This window comes from Melitaea cinxia, chromosome 28, assembly GCF_905220565.1.
Source record: "Melitaea cinxia chromosome 28, ilMelCinx1.1, whole genome shotgun sequence".
NCBI classification, from domain to species: Eukaryota; Metazoa; Arthropoda; class Insecta; order Lepidoptera; family Nymphalidae; genus Melitaea; species Melitaea cinxia.
Genome location: NC_059421.1, coordinates 7,852,594 through 7,876,210, shown reverse-complemented (window position 1 = coordinate 7,876,210; position 23,617 = coordinate 7,852,594). Strand labels below are relative to the sequence as shown.

Genomic DNA, 23,617 nt, shown 5'->3' with positions numbered 1-23,617 from the left:
ATAAATAAATACTAAATATATACGAGAGATTTCTACCAAAGCGCGATCGTAACCTTCCTTTATTCAGACATATTCTCAGCAATCTATAACCCTCCAAACAAGACAAGACTATTATTCTAACCTAGGCTTGTCTTCCAACGGTTAAATATTGAATGAAGAACCTTTGATGTACTAAATTTTATTTTCTTAATACAACATGATTTAAGACTACACAGATATCTACGTCACAATTTTAGTCGAAATATTATTTATTATATTTATTACGTGTAACCGACTCGAAAATCCTTCTCCTACATGGAGAAAGAGGCCTATGCCCAACTGTTGGATGTTACAGGCTGAATCGATCGATCGAATACAAAATTAATTAAGTATATATACGTTATTTATTTTAATAAATCATCTTCATAGAAGTACTCACTGAAAGAACTATTAAAAGTCTAAAGTAATCTCCGCTACTTCATCTCCTAACTTCATCAGACAAAGCATATACTGGCAATTAGGAAATAAAAACAAAATACAACCAAATAGTCAACGAAAGTCCCTTCAAGCATCTGAGACAATTAAGACAGATGCTTGAGGTACTCTCCAAAACAACACAACTATACACCCTCGAAAAACGAAAAGGAATGGAAGACTCAGATAAAACGTACCTATTACGTGACACAGATAAGACTAATCTCGACCCTTAATTTCTCATGATAGCTTTGAAAGCCGAACTCAATTACATTACATTTTCTTAAAGACAATATTAAAGCAATTTTGGAAACTTTATTCGGATGCAGAGGATTCGATGATGTTTTAAATTTGAAATGAATAATTTTGTAGACGGAATTATTTTTTCGTGTTATATTTCCTATACATATGTACAAGATTAGTAATAGATCATATAAAGCAATTTCAGTGTATTAAAAGAAAAAAAATCATATTTAGAACGACAAGCCTAATTGAGGTGATATAGACTTGAATAACGATGAATCTAAAAGTATAGACTTTTACTAATTACTAAATCCTATAAGATCATTAAAACATAAAACTATTTATTGTTTGACTAAAATTGCAAGACAATTTAATTAGAGCAATAAAAAACGTTTGAACCGATATTTGCAACAAATGAAAATCATTGAGTCAGACATCAATTGAACAAAAACTTTAAATAAAATTAATCATTATTGAAATGTCATTAATAAATATATTGTTATACCTAATTGCTTGCTAAGAATCTTTAAGTACATTTATTACAATTATTATATTTATTCCAAAAGTCGAACTTTTTGTTAAACACCGATATCAGTTTAATTTTAAAGCGTGACGTACTAAAATTCCCAAACATTTATACATATACTAGCAAAAACTTAGTAAAGTAGTAAGCTTAGTAAAGGATCTTCTTTATAAAACTCGACTCACAAATAGGACTTGAAAAGCAAATCCAAACTCGCTAGTCAATTTAACTTTTATATATCTCAATTTAAGCTACGTCTTTACCTTTCCACCTAAATATTAGTCATATCATAGTCATGTCATATATAGTCATATTTAGTCATATAAAAGACAGAATAAAACATTTAAAATAAATGAAAAAAAAAATTAAAAACATAAATATCGATATATAAATAAAATTCGCAACTGACAGCACTATTATTCACAGCCACTATCACACCCAGCGACAACCCTTACCCTTTTCCTGGCCATGGTTACAATTTAAACGCAAAAACAATTAAAAACAAACGCCATACTTCAAAACCGCTACGGACATCCGTACGCGACGATGTCCAAAATCACACTGCGGGAATCGCGGGGTAACAAGCGCCCTATTTTTTTTAACGCCGAATGCAAAACGTCTCAACGTCATACGGATATGCAAGTGAAATGCATCTTTAAAAATAAAAGTTGAGGGATCATTTTCATATAAATATGTCATTGTATTATAAGGGTATTGTAAAGGTGCGAATGCATTTCACCCCACCTAAGTTGCGTCAGTGCTGGTTACAACTTTTCGAGTTAACAATGAAATTTTTGTTATTATTAAGACTGTGAGGTTTCGTTTTAATTTGAAAATTCTAGCAATTTTACTAAATAAATTATTACAAACTAAAATATTCGTTTGTAAAATTTATAGGTATCTTAAATTTCGATTTACTTTTACTATACAAGTCATCGTCACAATATGAAAGAGAACATGAACATTTAATTTAATACTAGCAATGTAATAACATTGCAGCCGATATTAAACCCAGTACAAATAACTTAGTACTGGCCAAGCCCGCGCCAGTCGAGTCTAAATAACTTGGTTCGAACAGAACATTACGAGTATCCCACACGCGATACTAATCTACGAGCAATTGAAATTCCTACAGCATAATCTATAAATCTAATAGATATCAACGTTGTAATTCTTACAATCTATATTATAACGAACTAATCTCAGAAATTATCTAAACTATCTCGAGATTTAACGCGACTTTAAACAGTCCACTGAGGCAAGTTTTAGGCTATAAAAACATTACGTCATATCTCAAAGAAGTAGTAATCAGTAATTAGGCCTAATTAAAAATTACTTTATTTAAATAGGCGGCAAAAGCATCTTTAATTCGTCATTTAATATATTGAATTTAGCACCAATGTTAACTGATCAAGTATAGAAACTTAAAGAAATAACTGTAACTTTAAATACTAAACAACGCCTATAAAAGCATAAACAGCCGAAACAAGCCTTGTATAAATTATGAATGCAATTCCGATACCTATATGGTAAAGGGTATGGTATATATTTCACATTTAAGCCTTAAGTAATTACAATAATGGTCGAAGAAATCAATTTATGTTGCGATGGTGATTGTGTTTGACACTTCCGATTAATAAAATATTACTGAATACAGCTTTATTCACACACCTAACAGAATAGAGCTAATTATATTTATAAAATGTTAAAATACGTCAAATCAATTGATTCTAATGTGAATATGCTTACAGCGCACTGCTGGGCAATGACTACTATATTTTGTATTTTTTATTTTACAACTCGGCCGCCAAACAGGCCTACGGCTCATCTGATGGTAAGTGATTACCGTAGTTCTGGTCACCTTACTCATCATAAGAACACAACTGCTTGAAAGCAGTATTATTTAGCTGTGACACTCTGTAAGGTCGAGGTAATTCCCCAGTTGCTCCAGACTTTGCAAGCAAGGTTATAATTGTTAGTTTTGATTTGCTCGCATTGAAAATTAAGTAATATTTGTTCGTATTAATAAATAACTAAAAAATATGTATTATCCACTCTAATATCTCTACTGTCCATGGCTGTGTACGGTCTGTCTATAGTGACGACGAGTTGGCGCAGCGGTCACAGTAGTGATTGTTACGCTGGCGTTCGCGGATTCGATCCCCGCTCACGACAGATATTTGTATTGGCCATATAGATGTTTGTCGTAGTCTGGGCGTTTGTGCTTGTGTATTGTGTGTTTCCGGACCCCCGACACGGGAGAAAATCCTACTGGCGGCCGTTCAGCCGCCGGCCGTTAAGCGTTTATTTATTTAAAATGTTAAGCTTTTAAAAATAATCTGTAAAATTGATTACTATTATAAAATTTGTTAGAAATATATATTTTTAAACATGAAACGACATATACTGTACAAAAAAAAATGGACGAAGATGCTTAGAGATGACGTGTAAGAAAAAGTATTGATCAATCAATATTAAACATTGTATAGTTCGACTTTCTATTTATTACAAATATAGTACAGTATATAGTATATACAGTTATCGTTCGTCATTCAAAAGACAAATATACCTTTATAGTTGCCTAGTGGCCTGAGCTCACTTCGACTAATGAACTAGCGTCCTAGACTTTATTATCGAGCTGGTGATAGGAGTTAGTAATTAGAGAATGAAGCTTTTGACTCATAGATGTATATTATACATATGTTGATAAATAACTACGATTCAATTATTAAGTATTTTGTTGTCTTTAAAGTTACAAACTATAACTTACAACAACTAAATAATAAAGATTATTATCATTAAAAAAATCAAATTAGATTTAAATTAGAATAGAGAAAATTTCGAACCGATTTGAAATAAAAAATACAAATTAGTTGTAATATATTATATCTATACGAATATTATGAATTCGACTTCGTGAGTTTATTTGCAAGGACTAATGTTTAGAACCGATTTTGGAAGTTCTTTAAACGGTATAAAGTACATCATTCTCATTTGCAGATAAAATAACTTTACAAATCACGTCTGCGTGGAATGACGACAAGAATCACCTCATTTCCTCGTTGATTCGCAATTCCGATTTTCGGAGCGAAAAATATACCAGCCCTTAAAGCCCTAAAACACAGCGTTATCTTTAAGCAATGTTTAGAAGCAGAAATACCGTAATATTTACTACGTTATGGTAAAATATTATTTATCACTGAAAATTAATTTACAATTTAAATAAATCTCAAACTAAACACTAATTATAATTAAAATTCCTGCGCGGATAAAAATCTTTACCGAATTCCTACTCGAAACCAACCTCGGCTGCGGACGCTGTCTTCAAATTACCGTACGAATTTATATTTAACAAGTAACAAGTTTTTTTTTTTTTGTATATATCTGGTTGTAGCTACTATTATTTGAAAAAAAAAAATACAAAAAAATGATATAAAAAAAAATATTATCTTATAAAATAAATATGTCATCCTAACATAATAAAATATTGGCCATATACATGTTTGTCGTGGTCTAGACGTTTGTGGTTGTGTAGTGTGTATGTTTCCGGACCCCGACACAGGAAAAAATCCTACTGGGGGCCGTTGAGTGTGAGGCGTTTTATTATTGTTTTACAATAACAACATAGGTATGTATGTGCATAGATATCTATGTATATTATTGTATATAGATGTGTATATTTTTATTTAAAAGAGATTCTAACACATAATGACATCAACTATTACAAACTAAAAACTCACACAGAAAATCCAATTCAATAGATTTGTTTTAAAATAATATTACTAAATATTTGTTTGTATTGTTATAATTTAAACTTTTCGCGTTATACAGCCTTATTTTTGTATTTTTTTAAAGAAGGAAACATCACGCATTAACTAATGGGATCAAAGCAGTAACCACAAATGTAAACAAAGAGTAGAACTGCGCGGAGCGCATGTAGCCATAATACAATCTAACATTAATTCTTCAGTGTTAATTTTACCGTGACACTGAAAATAAAAAATACATTATCAACTAAATAAACTTGTACGCGATTTTGGTGTCTATATACAATAAATTAAGATATATATTCGTGTGAATTGTATAATATACGGTTAAGGGCTTCGCGTGGCTTCCGGTAAGGCTTCTATGCGTCAAAGCCACTTGATACTTACATAACGTAGGAAAACCTGCGGTATGTTGTTGTGTATTTATTAACGTAATATAAAATAATTATTCAATATAACAATTTTATTTCAACAAGTACGGTGAGTAGATTCATACTTATGATACATTTGTAAATCGGAACATATGACATGTGTGTTTCTGTTAGTATATAATAGTCGTGAAAATGGCACTTGCGATAGTGTCGAAATATTTGGAAATTAATATACAAATAAATTTTGTATGTTTAACCGACATAAAAAGGAGGAAATTCTCAAATTGATTGTATATTTTATGTGTTAACATAGCTTTTTGTAAAATTAAATGTACTGTATCTTAAATATCCCGTTTTACACATAAATCAATTGTTTGGTAATGTATGGGTTTGTTTATGTGGTATGTCATTTTATTAACTCAAGTATATCCTCCATACTCAATCCCTAACCAATTACAATTTAATATGTAAAAATCTCATGTCCCATTGTTTGTCATCGAACTCCTCCGAAACGGCTTGAGCGATGTTTATGTTTTTTTTTTTTTTTGTAGTAGTATTTGGTAAGTCCGAGGAAAGGTCGAAGGCTATTTTTTAATATCCTTAATAATGATAATGATTTCTCTATCCGTATAACAGAACGTTTGTCGGGTCGGCTAGTATCTTTATATTGTTTATGTACAATAAAGTACATTACAGAAGTAATATATTAAGACTGAAAGTAGAAATGGAGAGACCGTTTGTAGTAGCTTTATACGAACGAATTTCAGAACATATTACTCTGAGTTCCACTGCTCGTAGTTAGTGCGTAATATTGGAATGAAACCGACTTCTTACCAAGACTGCTGTTCTTTTATTAATAATAATAGTATAATTTTACGTTCATCTGTATTATATTAAGCACTTACGAGTTTGTTTCACCAGTTGTGTATGGATTTTATCATGCAAATAAGCTACGAATAGACTTTAATAGGAGGAGGTGGAACAGAGCATTAAGACCTGTTTCACCACAATTTATAAACTGCAACTTATAGATTCACATTTGCGAATAGAAATACCTCATAAATATAGTGAAGTTCGATGGTAAGAAAGAACAGTGGGTCAAAATCTTTTATCTGTTGGATACCGTCGTCCTTGAATCGTTAACCGCAACTGGTAAAACAGGCTCTTTAAGCATTAATAAAATCTCATATTAGACTGCCCACTGTCGCAGTCGACTCTGCTGTCCGTTCCAGTGTAGCTGGTCCGAGTGACGTCCCGGTTTGTTTATAATATTTATGTCAGTATTTACTTTAAAAAAATATTTATTTATATCAGTCAGCTGTTATCTAAAACATAGTCAACATTAGTTTGCCACCTTACGAACAGACGATCTTGTATGTCGAATGTATTTATTTTATTTTAAAAATTTATAACATAACTTAACGATCGTATAGTCTAGACTGTAGTCTCATCTACCATTATTTATCTACGTATAAAAACAGAAAAAATATTATATGCTTAACGGCCCTACACAGAATTATATATCCTTGGGTCAGTAGTCCAATTAAAATCATACATAATATAACCACAAAAGATTAGATCACGACCAATATCTATATGACCCATTTGCATTTGTTACGAAAGGGGATTAAACCCACCACTTGTTGTTGTTGTGACCACAGCACTAACTGTTTTTATATTTATATAAATTTAAAACGGGAATTAAAAACATCCGGTTTTAAGTAAACTTAAAAATAGAGCTTTTTGTTTGTAAAGCGCTGCGTGAAAGTTCCCCATCGATCCGGCGGGTCATTAAACACGAGGTCAAAGGTCGCGAAATACGGCTGCTACGTTACTATCTCCGGAGTCGTGGACTTATCGGCTTGAAAGCTTCAATACAAATAAAGGCACTCGAAAGGGTCCCCAATATTGTATTTTCCCTTTTTCACACTTTTTTCTGCTGAGTTCGCGTCGTTTCGTTTTTCAAGTACTTCCTATTTTCTATACATTTACTTAGTTTTATATATTCAGTTTCAATACATTATAAAAATACAACCTATCATTGTAAACGATTTACTTTTTGCTAAGATGAAAGCATTATCCCAATACTAACTTTCTAAATCTTCACCTTTATAACGTTTACACAGACGAACAAAATAAAAGATAAAGCAAGTACTTAGTAGAATTACCGACGAAAACCACTCGTATCGTTGCATTAAGCTCCTATATGCATTTTCTAATTATATTTAACTATACAGTTCTCGAGGGTAGTCGTACACAATAAATGAAACGGGAAATATCTTTGCGTATAATTTTAATTAGGTAGAATTTTATAATGGCGAAAATAATAAAATGATTTATCCTATACCGTCGCCTTATTGGATAAAAAATATTGTTTATTATTGACCCAACGCTGGGAAGAGGATAATTCGTATTTAGGGTCAAATATAACATGGTTTAGTCCACAGTGGTAAGCGGCAACCGTAGTCTACTGATGTTTGCAACTCTAGGACCTTAATGCTGTCATGTGCATATCTACGAGCTCTTTTTAAAACTACACTACGATTTTAATATACGAATTAAAACAAAAATGTAAAAGATGTCTAGAACATTGACTAAAAAGTAATTTCATTTAAAATTTTCAAAATTCTATACGAAAATTGCATTTTTTTTTCAGACTTCACGAGTGAAACGGAAGCTAGTCACAGTATGACGAACGTGAATTAAAAAAGAAACTCAAAACACTTGGGACATGTTAAAATATTATAGTTGTGAAAAATTTACAACGAAATTTGCGCCATTTTTTTTAATCCAAGCATTTCAATACGGTTCCCTACCCCATTACCCCATTTATCCAAAGCAGCTTTCTTTACATAACTCACCACAGGCACACAACACTACTTGAAAGTAATCAGCTCGACATCTATACATATAATAAAATGGTAGGAAAGTCAAAACTGTACATTGAATATATTTTTTAAAAAATACTTGGGGTGTGATCTACAATCGACACCGAAGCCAAAAATATGGTTTTTAGAATTTTTGTCTGTTTGTCTGTATGTATGTCCGGGATAAACTCAGAAAGTACTGCATGGATTTACTTCAAATTTGGCACGAATATTATTAAGAAGTCGGGTCAACATATAGGCTACATATTATCACGCTATCACCTACGGGGAACGAGCAGTGAACCTTTATTTCTTCAACGCATTCTGTAACAACGTGTAATCTAACGACGCATATTTGAATGTTGTTGTTACTATGTCAATAACCATGTCATAAGCTAGCTTCACACTATAAATAAAGACATTCTGTAGTATATTTAGTATCAGCATTGCACCCGTGCGAAGCCGGGGCGGGTCGCTAGTACTATAATAAAGAGGGTTACGGAGAGCGGGGGAGGGAACAGCATCGCTTGTACAATACTTTTGGAGTTGTAGGCGTCCATAGTCTACGCGTCTTCGGAATACGTTTAACATCAGGCGGATCAGAACCTTGTTTACCACCCTAGTGATATATATATTTTTTTTCTTTATATCAATCATGGAAGATTCTAGACGCTATTCCAATAATTTAGACATGACATAATTCCAAGATCGTGACCGTTAATTCTAACAAGTCACTCTAAACATATTACATCAACTAAGTATACACAAAAAACATACATATTATGCACATTACAATCAGATCGTGAATATTTTACTTTCGCCATACAAAGGCATCGAGATAAGACATTTTTGCTCGATTACGTCCGCGCATCATATCGCTCGCTTTGTTTCGTTGAAACGGGGAAATTTTATGAATATTCATATATATATATATATATATATATATATATATATATATATATATGCATACAATGTACGTTCTCTCGATAGTACAACGTTAAGGTACAATGTTATAAAGCTGAATGTTTGTTTGTGTTAAAGTTACAATCACGATATTCATTGGTCTGATTTAAATACGATTATATCGGATTTAAAAAGTCTGATGTTTACCTAAGCTATAGATTTGAATATTTATAGAATTTGAGCATGTTTGTGGGACTGTAGGTGTTCCGAAACCAATGTGTCAAATTCCTATCCTTAATTCAATTCCAGTATTTTTCAATATATCTAATATATAAAATTCTCGTGTCGCGGTGTTTGTAGTTAAACTCCTCCGAAACGGCTTGACCGATTCTCATGAAATTTTGTGTGCATATTGGGTAGGTCTAAGAATCGAACAACATCTATTTTTCATCCCCCCAAATGTTAAGGGTAGTCCAAGTCTAATTTTTTTTAATATTTAGATGAATTATTTATTCTTTATTTTATTATGATTTGGCGTTGAAATATACATACAACCCTAAATTTTCACCCTTCTACCACCAACCCCTACTTTTAAATAGCGTTTAGCGGGCAAGACAACGTTTGCCGAGTCAGCTAGTATATGTATACATATAAACATATCTTATACATATGTATATATATATATATAAACACTACCGCTATAAATTAAGATTAAAAAAAATATACACCTTAACAATAAATAAGTTATTTTGGCGAGTTTCGGTTGCAGGTTTTAATTTATTTGTATTATTATTTCTGTAATTGACATTATTTTGACTTTCATTAAATGTTTGTTTCATTTCATTTCAGGCCCTGTTCCAATTGTTGTATTTTTAGTTCTTTAGTTACTATAGTATTAGTCACATCTACATACAAACTTACCTCGACAACATTTTCAACACTTGCTTATACTCTCTTAAAGATTAAGAACTGTGGAGATGTTTACCTGTAAACAAAATTAAAATTTTATTAGTATTGATGAAAATGCGTAACTGTTACACATACTTGTTACTTTTAACAAATAAGTATTTTAAGGTTGATGTCACGCGTACAAACTAAATTAATTACTTTATTTCGACTGTAGGAAACTGACACACAAATATCATACCTGTCATAGGTACTTGTAGTAAAATGCTGTTAAACCCGAAAATTAGTAAAAAATATATTAATCTATCTTGTCGCCAAAACAGTTCAGTATTTTTAACGAGAAAAAGCAGTAATTATCGCATTAATTCTATCAACCAAATTACGTGTTTTTATTTGTAGCATATTAAAGTAACTTTATAGTTATTAGTGTATATTATTATACTCGTATAATACATATTTACAACAGGTTTCCTACTACACGCTTTAGCCTGTAACATCCTACTGCCGGGCTACGAGTAAGTCCTCATTCTCCATATAGAAGAAGAATCGAAGCATAATCCATCACGCTGCTTCACTGTGGGTTGGCGAATATTCTACATCTCATACATTTAAGTATATGTACATAATATTATATAATATATATATACACATAATATATAGGTTATCGTACGATTAGAAATTAAAGTAAAGAACGAAAAGTAAAACACTTCACTGCATCTTTCGATAGATATTGTTTCAGATGACCTCATTCATAACGCCGCGGACGGAATTCGTCCTGGAGTGTATTCCGTTTGTGTTTTTAAGTAAATTGAAGTGAAATGAATCCGAATACATGAAACAGGCAAGAGTTACTTTTAAATTTTCCAAAATGAATATTATACAGGGTTACAGGAAAAGTCGTGCTAGATCCGTTAAGGGCGTGAAGTACCCATCATTTCTGACTTATTTCACCATGAAATACCCTACCCTAAACTTAACCCTTTTCGAGATATTCGACTTTTAATTTTTTATTGAAAATTGCCGATTTTTAGGCTACTAAATTTAATTTTGTTTATTTTGTGTCTTATTATTATTATTATTATTGCATTTTTACATCTCTAAGAAAATGATTTTACGATGTCAATCATTAAAATAGTGCATAAGTTAATTGAAAAGGCCGTAGTAGACAAGTGAAAGTTAAGAAATTAAAAAAAATATTATAAAGTTTATTTTTCTCTAAGGGATATCTAAGAAAAATATTATGGCAGTTGATCGGCAGATGTGTTTTAAAATATCTACGTTTCATCAGCTATCTAACGAAGTATAACAATCTATGGTTTTATTTAAATGCATTGAAAAAAACTTAGCGTCCAGCGTGAATGTGTGGATGGGCATTATCTCCAATCATTTGATTGGATCTTACTTTCTCCCGGACAATCTAAATGGGGAAAGTTACGAAAACTTCTTGAGAGGAGACTTGAGCCATTTGCTGGGTGATCTGCCACTCAACTTGATCAGAGACATGTGGTTCCCCTGTATAAGAAACTGAGTGCATTTTTTTTTAACGAGACGTTCATATATGGTACACATACATACACTGTTTGGCTTTTTATCAAAATCGCATCTATGATAATAATATTAAAACAAAGTGTTTTTTTTTTCGTTTACTTGTTTATGAGCAAAAATTGTTTACAAAGTTTACTAAGGTCGTATGAATTCTTCTCTTGCAAAGTCATGAAGATTGTTATTACCTATTAAAACATCTCTCAATCTCATAATTATGAGCAAAGCAAAAATTCCAAGATTGCAGATCTTCAACCGACAATGTTCGTGGTTTCGACTTCCTCTTTAGCTACTTTGTATCAATAACTTGCTTTTGGGCTACGTGTTTATCCTCGTGAGTCTACTTGTAGTAACAAACACTTAAACTCATCGGTCACGGCTATTATCACAATAATTGTGTTTGCAGGCAAACCGACTTCAATTACATCGACAAGTAATTAATACAACGTAGGTAGACGAAAAAATAGTCAAGTAAATACGCATTATCAAAGATTACTCCAAAAGTTGTAATTAGATTTCGATGAAATTTAAATGTGACCACATGATAAACATCGGCTTTCGATTAAATTAAAAATCATTAAAATCGGTACACCCAGTTAAAAGTTATGCGGATTTTCGAGAGTTGCCCTCGATTTATCTGAGATCCCATCATCAGATCCTGGTTTCCATTATTATTATTTTATCATGGTACCATCCTTGAGATATCTCCTTTCCAACAAAAAAGAATTATCAAAATCGGTTCATAAACGAAGAAGTTATCCCCGAACATACATTATATATATATATATATATATATATATATATATATATATATACACGGTCGAATTGAGTAACCTCCTCCTTTTTTGGAGTCGGTTAAAAAAACTGATAACGATCTTTACTCTGAGTAAAGAAAATATCCCCCAACCAGTAGTGGAACGACTCGTAATAAGTTTTAACTCTTCTCTACGGTTCTCACTTAGTTACCATATAAATATTTACGTTAGGGACATATTAGATGTGTCATTAATACGATTACGTATACATATTGTCGAATTTACTTGAAATATTCAAAATTTACGACCGTCACGAATCGAGGTCATGAGGTTACTACTATATCATAGGGCTACCATAAGGGGGTGAAAGTTCAGAGACATTTATTTTGTTTGCGTCATACCAAATGTCCTAAGTTAAATTCTGTTTGATTTTGACCAATTTTATACTTTTCACCATGCGCCTTATTTATCGGTTATTTATAATTTTTGAATTGCTACAAATCAAATATAACATAACACTAATCTAACCATTCTAATAGTAACTAATACTTTTTAATACTAATAATTTTTTATTTCAATATTGGGTTTTTACTATACTTTTCTCATATTTAATTGGGTTTCAAAGTTATATTTACTAACATTATAAAGAGGGAAGTTTCCTTTGTTTGTTTGTTTGTTATTGATATACATAAAACTTCAAACCTACTTTTAAAACAAACCATTAATAATAGCTTCAAACATATTATATCTAAAAGTAAAATATGCATAGTATTTATATAAATTACAGACCTTCACATCTAGTCAATGTCAAATTAAACTAACACAGCTTCGATCTACAATTTTTAACAGTCTAAGTTGACAACCCTCTTTCATAAATAATTTAAAGTTAATTAATTTCTTCACTAATAAAAAAAACTTGTGCGGTTCGTTTGTAGATAAAGGCCGGGAATTGAATGCATTGCTATTAAAAACCACTCTAAAATGTTCTTTATTATTTTACGATAGGGTTTAATTTAGATCATATCAACAAATAACTAATTGGACACACAAAAACTGAATATGCAATAGCGACTGGATCAAAGACTCTTAAGAAGAAATTAAAAAGCTCGCATTGAGTGTTACGTTTGAAAATTAAATAATATTTCGTTTACAGCGATGTTGTTCTATCTCCTACAATTACGACTAGACGACCTTGTAGCCTTTGACTCCTATACTATATAGTATAATAATTAATAATTAACCTCCGGCAAAAATGTTTTAAAAACAAAAAAAAAATTCAAATAAACGAACTCTAGCATCTATTTTAATTAGTATCGTGAAGATCGACAGACAAATTTGTCAAGCAAGTTTGTTATGTTATTTCAATTATGTCACACAAAGGTCGATCGAAACCAATCGCTTACATCACAAATATTATTTATAACATTTGTAATATTCTCATTATTCATAAGTGCCGTAATGGCGACATTATGGTTTCAAAACGAACCAATACATTTATTGTCTTTTCATTTGCTTCATCAGCGAAACCTTAAGAAAAACTGAGAGTAAATTTATAGTTGACGTCGGTGACGCCATATTGTGCTCTTTACTACAATCTAATCGGGAAGTGTTATAAGAAAATCCTTCATATATTTTCACAGTTACGTAAATAGCAAATACAACTGTTACCAATGTAAACAATCGACGAGTTAGTCAGGAGATTAATAATTTCCACTCGTTTCTGTTTACGCGTCCGAGTGGGAGGCGACTTGTAAAAATATTTGCTCGTTGACGTGTTCTAGTAGGTACATCACATCAATCAAACACCCGAATATTTTACCGTCATTTACACTTCAGCACGATGAGGTATTGTCGGTGTAATCGCACGATAATTATTTTGATTAGAACTCAGTTCCTATATTCAGAATACGTTTTGCATAAGAACCGTTCAAATTCGAAAATGACACGTTCGAAATCAAACGGTTCCCGAGCAAAAGAATTCGTTTTCTGAATATAGAAACCAGGCATAAACCGCTAAATTGCATTATTCAGATGTTTTAAGACTACATATTTACAAAATTATCAGGACGTCACAGTTTTTTTTTTACCTGTGTTGAAGAGCGCGACGAGACAGGCGATTTGGGGCTTTTCGGGGATACCGGTTCGGCCCTGTGTTCCGCCAGCACCCTGTGCTCGTGCTTCGTCCCGACTACAGAGTTTTTAACCCTCTCCATCCGAGCTTGTATTGCTTTCCTCGATATAACCTTCGTTTTTTCATCCTTCGTGCCACCGTCCGCAAGCTTCCTCATCAAGCGAGCGGTGACGGCGACCGAGTGTTGCTGGGTGTCGGAGTTTGTTCGGGACAGTCTAGTAGCCGGCCGTGCCGCCGGGGCAGCGGCTCCGGTACTGCTGCGCGTACTCTCATTCCTATTGAACGGCACCACATCGTGCTCCGTGTCCGAATCAGCCGGCAAGTATCCCCCGCCACCCACCGACGACACGCCCGTACGTAAAAGATTTTCGTGCTCAGCGTACCTCACTCGTTCATCGACTTGAACGGTTCCATTCTGAGCTCGTTCGAGGCCGCGCTCCATTTCGCCGATTTGCCTTTCCAATTTGCGTAAAACATCGTCTGAAGGTGGGGTAGGGTTATTTTCTTCGGGTGGGTCGGTCGCTTGGAACGATTTAAGGTGTATTGGATGAGCTCTGTTTAGTTCCAAGCGTTTCGGGGCGATGCCTGAAGACGTCAGCTCGTACTCGGCGCGTGGTTGAGGAGTTCGTTCCAGCATGGCTAAGGAAACCGGCGAGGGTGGCGGTGCGCCATTGACAGTCGCGGTCGGTGATTCAGGAGCGGGCGACACACGGGGTGCGCGAAAACTCTTCCGCATAAAATCCTCACGAGTTAATTTCCTCTCCATTTTTAGATTATACTCATTATAATTCAAAATTTATAACTGACTTCATTAATTTATTTAAAAATACCCACTCGCTTATGTGTTATCGTTTTATCACTCTATATCACAATACACTACATTTATCTGTTAGTTCCATAACTCTGATATAAATCTGTAAAACAAAACGAACCAATAAACGACTGTAAAGCAGCGACGTCAGTCGTTTTAAAAATATCGACAGTATTATTCAAGATAAAAACAATGATAAGACTCCTAATACAAAAACGTGAGTAGCTAAGTCTCAATAGTCGCAGATACTGATGAACTCAAAAAGAAACCGAAAGATACAACCTACTAAAATAAAAGGTACCGAGACCTTTACATTATGTTAGCACGTGAAGAAACTACCAAATCAGTAGTTTATTGAAAAACTATTTATCATCATTGAAATCTAAAAAGGAAGTAATATACGCAAAAGAAGATAAATTTTAAAGGGTTTAAAAACATTACATAGAAAAATTTAAATCTATCAATTTAATGAATTGAAAAAATGTATCAGAATAAACAGGAAAAGGGAAAATAGAAATCTATTAACGAACAAAAACGAATAAAAGTATTTAAAAGACGAATTAGTTCAAATATTGATGAAATAGACTTGGAAAACGCTTAAGAAGTGTAGAAAGGGCTTGAAGAAACAAAACTAAATAGCTCGAATATTTGCAATCTACGGTGCATTGCGCAGCGAACGGCATCTGTAAAAGACAGAGACAAACAACAATGTTAGTTAGAGGCGATCATTTAAATCCTTGTACCGTAAACCCAAGAGCGGCACAAAAAGCTCGCGGCACCTGAAATAAACACACGGACCGACACCACAATAGTAACAAACGAACACAAACTTAAAGCGACACGTAACGACACACTTGACATTCTTTATAGTAGATCCGTTTATTTCGTTTTGCTAGATAATCTAATCGCTTTTACATATTACGATAACCTTCCTCGAGATAAATTCAGTAACGATTAATCATTGTTTTAACTGTTCCACGGAAGTGTTCTACTCGAAACAACAAAAAATGAGTTTATAACTTTTAGTTTCAGTAAAAACTTCTAAGAATTTATATTCTTATAGACGAGGCTCTACACAAGAATTTAGCCTTTTTTAGATCCATTTATCAGATTTTTTTGATAATCTATTTTTGCATCAAAGAATCAATTTCATCCGAAAGGATAAAGGCTACATTATGCTATACTTCACAGCAGCTGAGCAGTTATTACAACGCGTACACAAGGCGTGTTTATAGCAGTGTATTCGTAAAATAAAAACTATAAATTACTTGTGCTTAATTATTGTTTTATTTGATCTATATGCCCTCGATTTATCATAAAAACTCTGTAGATCTTTGACAACAGACATACGCTCACATAAAATTATACGTCCGAATTTTATATGTCTTTACGAGAGCATAAAACAATTCAATGATACATGCTTGTGTGCAATTAAAACATGATATCAATTATTATTTAAGCTTCACTTAAAAGAACGCGATGTGCATAATATCTTAGACAAAATATTTCATATAACATTTGTAAGTAACTCGGTGTATTGTTCCAAGGTCGCACAAAAACTACGTGAGTCACCGGTCACCATCTGTTGCATCTGACCGTATCAAGGTTTCTCGGTTATACTACTATCTAATACGAAATTATTTATCACCTTCTAAGGTTAGATATTTTTTATGGAATCACTCTTACTATATTTACTCTTATCATTATTTATTTTATTGACTTTTAACGTGAGAAAAACTGACTTTTTGCATATAGGAACTGGGCCTTAAATCATTGTAATAATAAATACTATTTATAGTTTTTCCACTCGAAAAATATCTAATTATACAATCATTCGGTAAATAATGTGATTAGCACTGATGAATTCAAACAATGTTTCTAAGCAAAAAAATTACGTACAATAATTAATACTTAAAAGGGACTACATCGAAACGAATGAGCAAATTATTTGCGTGGTCATGAACGTAATTTACAGTAACAGAACAAAAGAACAAATTGGCCAATATCGTTTTAGTCAATGTTCTTGATACTGTTTTTATAACAAAACAAACGTAATTCGATCGTGATCATGCAACGAAATCGCAAAGTTCCTGCTAAAATTAATACGATCCATTCTCGTTACACCAGCGAGTCAACTGAACTAGAATGAATCAGATATGAAATAGAAACCAGTTTAAATCATTGAAAAAGAATTTAAAAGACAAATAGAATCGTCATGCCATGTTTTTAGTGATTTAACAAACTCTTTTGACTACACTCGGAATATTAACATAATTATGGACTAATCTTCGTAGTATATCTAATATTATGGTCAGGCTTATTTAAACGAGAAGTTACAGAAAAAGTGGAAAACAAGCTAAAGAAAAGCAGGAAAGTCTTGCTCAAAATTTGGTAGGCTAGAATGAAGTACTTCAACCTTATAAAAGATTACAGTCAAATAATAAGATTAAATTAGCTTTCTTGTGGTGAACAAGGCAGCCAGAGCTCTTGGGTAGGATCTGTGGTAGGCTCAGCTACACACTACTCCTAGTGTTACAGGTACTTATAAGCTACCACGACCGTTTGCCATAATACTCTTGCTTGCCACAAATACACTTGCTTGCCACATTAATGGTATAATACAATATTTACCAGTAGCACTGATGTCAAACCGCTTTACATCATCGTAAGAGTACTAAAGGTTAATACTATCATAAAAACTGCCCGGTTATCTTGGTATTTCCACAGACCATATTTTATTAATGTTACCTATTTTAATACAGCGCGGACGAAGCGAAAGAGTTTGTTTGTTGAACGCGCTAATCTTAGTATCTACTTGGCTGTTGTGAAAAAAGCTTTTGGTGTTAGACATGCTGTCTGTTTATGACAAAGTTTACAATATACGTGACGCATTGACTCATAAGATAGGAGCAGACAAAAATATTAACCCAAGATTAAAAGAAGTGAACAGAGAAGTAAGCATAGAATTCATTATTGCTATTTTTTGCGAGATGGTCATCAAGCACAAGTCAATTTTGTTATGACAAGTATCGAAAAATATCGATTTTGAAATAGCGCAAAATCTTTAATGCATTAAAATATAATCGTTTGCACTATCGTAATATCTAATATTGTAATATCAATCAATCCGCACAGAATTAGTATATCTCGCACACAATTCGTATACATTTCGGTGTACCAAAATAGCAGCTGTCACGTGCGCTTTAATAATAGAAACAACTGTTTAGTTAATTCTATTTTCATCCACAACTTAATCGAGTTCGCGTGACTCGCTAACGGAAATCGTCGGGTATTATAATCATATATCTTTCACTGGCAAGGTAATGTGGTGACCTTCGGAATTTGGTGGTTTAATAAAAGTGGAATTAGAGGTGAAACAAACAAAAGTAAGTAAACATCTATATATAGGTTAAACATCCTTGAAAATGTGCCACTGGTGTAGAGTGCAAAAACTTGAGGAAGAGATATAAAATCCAAACTCGATACAAACAAATCAGGGCTGACGAAACATTAACAAAATTAACATAATTGCGCTAATTTCTAATTATATATCAAAAGACTTTTGACTTTTCAAAAACTAAGGAATATTATAACTTTAACTTTTCTGATCTAGATACAAAGTGACCAAACCAAATACAGCAATTTCAAATTTCTACTAGTTATAACTAACTTTAGTTATAATAACTTTAAATATTAAATATTATTCAGGTAGACTTAATTAATTTAGATTTGATAACCCTGGAGACATTATCACATTACGGCTGAACTACTAGTAATTCTATACTGCAACGTCGTAGACAAAGCAACTTGAGGCATTTGCGGTCGCATCGACCTCTTCTAGTGGTTTTGAATTTATGCTTTTTCATGTTTATATAAAGGATATATTCTATGTACTTAATTCAGTACATTAAATTACAAAGCTGAAGATATTTTTAGGTAAAAAGCTCAAGAGTACTGAGCTCCTAAATTACGTAGCTATAGAATTATACGGATTTTTTTTTTATGCGAATGAATTCGCGAGCAACGGTTAATTTAGGAATCTAATTGTAACCTCAAATAAAATTGCCTTCATCAAGAGATAGACGATTTCATTAAATTTAAGTTGATGTAAAAAACCATTTATTCTGCTGATAATTATATCACAATATCCCCATATCTCCAAACGTAGTTAGCGTGACCGCTCAACTATAAACATTTAACCCGATAATAATAATACTCGAGTTAACTTTTAGCCATGTTATTTCGTCCCACGTAAATTAGCGACTTTTAAAGGTACTCATGCCAGCCATTTTGTGAAACGCTCCGATATTTTTTGCAAACGAGACTGCTTACTGGAACCTGTTTTGTTCTTAAGCTTTTTATTGAGTAAAAATCACGTCTCAGGTTGCTGCCTTTATTGAGCTAGCGTGATAAACGAGATGGCATTAAAAATCTTAAAAAGGAATCTGCAATAGCCGATTTCTCATTTCCGTTTCGATTTCACAGAGGTCGTAAATATAGGAATAAATCTTATATCCGATGACAAGTTTGATGGTAGCCTCTTCATATTTTACTGGTTAATAATAGCTATACAGCTTTTCGGCCTGGATCCACTTTTATTTAATTTCATACCGAAATATTTTTGTCGACCTAGTTTTCAAACTAAATAACATGAACATACATCAAATATCACTTAGGTATACAAGGACTAGGCAAAATATGTAACTATTTCCGAAATACTGGGAGAAAACTGAATTATAGTACCTTTCGCATCAGTTTTCTATTGAAACGGTATAAGTTCACGTCATTCTGAGTAACGTTAAACTTTTTTAAGCAAGGTCACAGTTGGTAAAACATTGTTTTTCTTTCATAACTCTTTATGTGAAAAGTTTTAGAAAACTATAATGTAAATTTGACATTTTTAGCACTTAAGAAATATCCCACTAATGCAATATTATTGTTTGTTCTTATTGCAATCATTGGAAAAAAAATATTGTTTAAATCATTCGTTTCCATAGCATTTTATATTAGACCACTCACACAAACAAGAGTTGCAGCATCATTGTGAACGATATAAAGTTTCAAACATTTATTATACTCCTAAAAAATTACCTTATTCTAAAATTCAGCTAAATTTGGAAATACGACCAAACTATTAAGTTATCAAAAAAATTTTAATACATAAATTATTCGAGCCATCAATATAAATTCTAATAACACAAAAAACCTCGTATCATAAACACGTGGAAGTCCAACGACTTCTAAACTATAAAACGTCGAGCGAATCTCAACGTGACTCATCCGAGTAATATATTCGCACGCGGTCCTTACACCGGAGTTATGGGCACACGATTCTGTGCATACGTTACTCAATAACATCACTTATCTAATATCTAGTACATGTACAATTTAATTATATTTACATAAATAAGATAATAAATACAGAAGAATGTACTTCACCGTTACAATTTTTTTAATTTTAGACTCCAATTTTTACACTTACATTAGATGGTACAATAGGTTACATATTTAGCTCGATTTGGTTACAGTTTCGGCGTAAGACTGTTTTATGAAAAGAAGACTAGGCATAGGTTACATACTAAGGAAATATTCATACAAGCAGAGCTGTCACTATAAATGTGAAAGTCTACCGAGTACCAATAACCGCGCAGATCAGATCGAAAGGATGTATTGTATTACAAAAACGATAATATGCTAAGAATAAAATGTGCTTTAAGATATTTGAAGAATCGTGAGAAATTCCAATAAAATTTGTTCCTTTAATCGAATAGAACTAAATGATATTCGATTCCAAATCATATTAAATTTCAATCAAATATTTAGCGAAACTTTTGACAAGACACGGTTATAATTCTCGTAAGAGTATTTGGCCAACATTATAAAACATTTGATCAAAACACCGAACCATTAACAGGTTGTACTATTTTTTTCAGATCTGTAGTCTACGAATAAAATACTATCAAACTATCTAGTTTTCTAGTAAAATTTAATATTGGAGATAGTAATTTTAACAACGAAATAAAACTTGTATCATAAACATGTAGACGTCCGCCGTCCAATGACTTTTAAACTACAAAACATTGAGATAAAATGCGTAAGAACGTTTGGCAAACATTAACTAACATTTGATCAAATCAGCAATCCATCACCGTAGTCGACTCTGCACGGCCGTTGCATTCGTCACACTACACGGTTTAAGGTGTTGAAACGTTTTGTAACGTCTGGGTTAAACTTTTTATTATTATTATAGAAGTAATTAGCGTCAATTGTTACGACCTTGGCTATTTATTTCATTTACTTCTTTTTGTTCTTAAAATGTAATAAAAACTTTCAGATTATTTTAGTAGACCACCTAATGCTAGTAAGTGAAGTTTAATCGCCAATATTTCAATTTTAATAAACAGGTAATTTAAAACCAAGATATAACCTGACTAAACGAAAACAACCCTTACAATCCATAGTATAGATTTAAATGTAATATGCAAATTCAATAAATTAAATTACCTACTAAGTTATTGAAAGCCTTTCTACCAAAAATTATCTGAATCTTCGAGGTAAACGGTTAAATATTTAAAAAAAAAACGTCTTACAAGAATCACAAAGCAAACCGCTTGGCGCTCACAACAAAAACCAGAAACAAAAAGGCTGCGGTGCGCCGGAGCATGACTCACGAGCATCGAACCGAGAGTCATGCTGTGTCTCACTCTAAACAAGTATTCAGTATAGCTGTCTCTCTCCTCCGTCATCGTGGAGGCCTCACGCGACTGATACATGAAACTGCGATTAGATAAAACTCTGGTTTTGTCGGCCACCTTGTATTTACTTTGCAAGCGAATTATCTAAGTACTCCAAAACACGACTGATAGCATTATTAAAATATTGCCTTCACTTTACATTGCAATTTATACTTTTTTTCCTGGCATAATCGACGACAAATACTTTAAATTGAATCATACTTTTAATGGGTAAGTACTAAGTAATTTCTGATTCATTAAAATACATTTCGACCAAAAAAAATATATAAAAGATAAGATTTATCTTCATAAATTCTTGAAATAACACTTAAAAGAAACGTAAAAGTTTAACTTTTTTCCTGTATTTTCTATAGCGTAACATAACAAAAACGAAAGGTAATTTGTGTGCGGAAGGAAATATCAGTCGCAATTAGGGGATCATTACTTCTATTTAGTCTCCATTGTTGACAATGAGTTTGACCTCACTGACGCTACCATAATAATTTGACAAACATACTAAATTCACAACACGTTTTCATAGAAAATTTCACAACCAATTTTCAAAGCCCCTGAAACAGACCTTTATTTCGTCAATATCTCTTGCTCCTGTTTTCTAACTCATAACAAAGTGTTACTTTATAATTATATATATGTAAAAAAAAGTGCGTTTCAGACCCAAGTTGCTACATTAAATCCAACAGTGGTGTCAGCTATCGACTTTTAAGCACATCATTATCAGGCATTGTCTCCGCAGCTCTCTCTCTCTCAAACATGACAAATCACCACTTAGCGCTATCAAAGCGCTTAAAGATCAATTATTTTCCTTTGTTGCCCTGTCACTAGGCTCACGTGTAATTCACGAAACTTCCACGATTTTCCCACTTGATGTTTCGCTTTTAATCTTCATTACTTTTATCTCCTTCACACATTCATCGAATGAATGCATTAGAAAGAGACGCGAGACGCTTACTATACCAAACATTTCTTTTGGAAACGTTAAATATTTGGTGATGGATAAGCCCTATCCTGTTTTGCCGTGTCATCGTTAGTGGTGAAAAGTAAAGGTTGTTCACGCTTATCCCCCACAGAGAAATTTTGGACGTGACGTTGCGATATTAACATCGAGGGCGAATAAACGGTAAAAACCTCGAGCAACTATACAATACTAATGTTACAAAAAATCAATAGAATAAATCCAATAGTCCAATAGAATAATGAGACAGCGGTATAGTAAACGCAATGTATAGGTACAGGAGTCGCTCATCAGAATGTAAGGAGAAAACAACTAAACATGTAAACAGCATAAAAATTGAATAGAACCGGTCGTTATGATGCAAGATAATGTGGGACACTCGCCCACGTTTCAGAGAAAGTATACGACATTGATTTAGAAGCTAAGTCGCCTTGAAATAAAAACTTAGATTATTTAAGGCTTACGAGAGATTGCCTACTGACCGTTACTATGGATAAATATTACTCGTAGTTTCAAGTTTAAAGTATGTGCGTTAATTTAATTATTTATTTAAATTCAGGCTCATGTCTTTATAAGAAGGTAATGAAAATAATTAATATTCAAGTATATGACGAACTATCATTCTAATGACATAAAAC

General features: G+C 32.7%; 1 protein-coding gene across 1 annotated transcript in view; it reads right to left on the bottom strand.

Moving 5' to 3' along the window:
* The window catches only part of LOC123667539 (MAP/microtubule affinity-regulating kinase 3-like), a 72,369-nt gene extending 57,142 nt beyond the window's left edge, over window positions 1-15,227 (bottom strand). Inside the window, exon 1 of the mRNA XM_045601421.1 lies at window positions 14,418-15,227. Within this exon, the coding sequence (XP_045457377.1) occupies window positions 14,418-15,227 (810 nt within the window). The remainder of the gene's footprint in view (window positions 1-14,417) is intronic.
* Window positions 15,228-23,617: the final 8,390 nt, after the last annotated feature.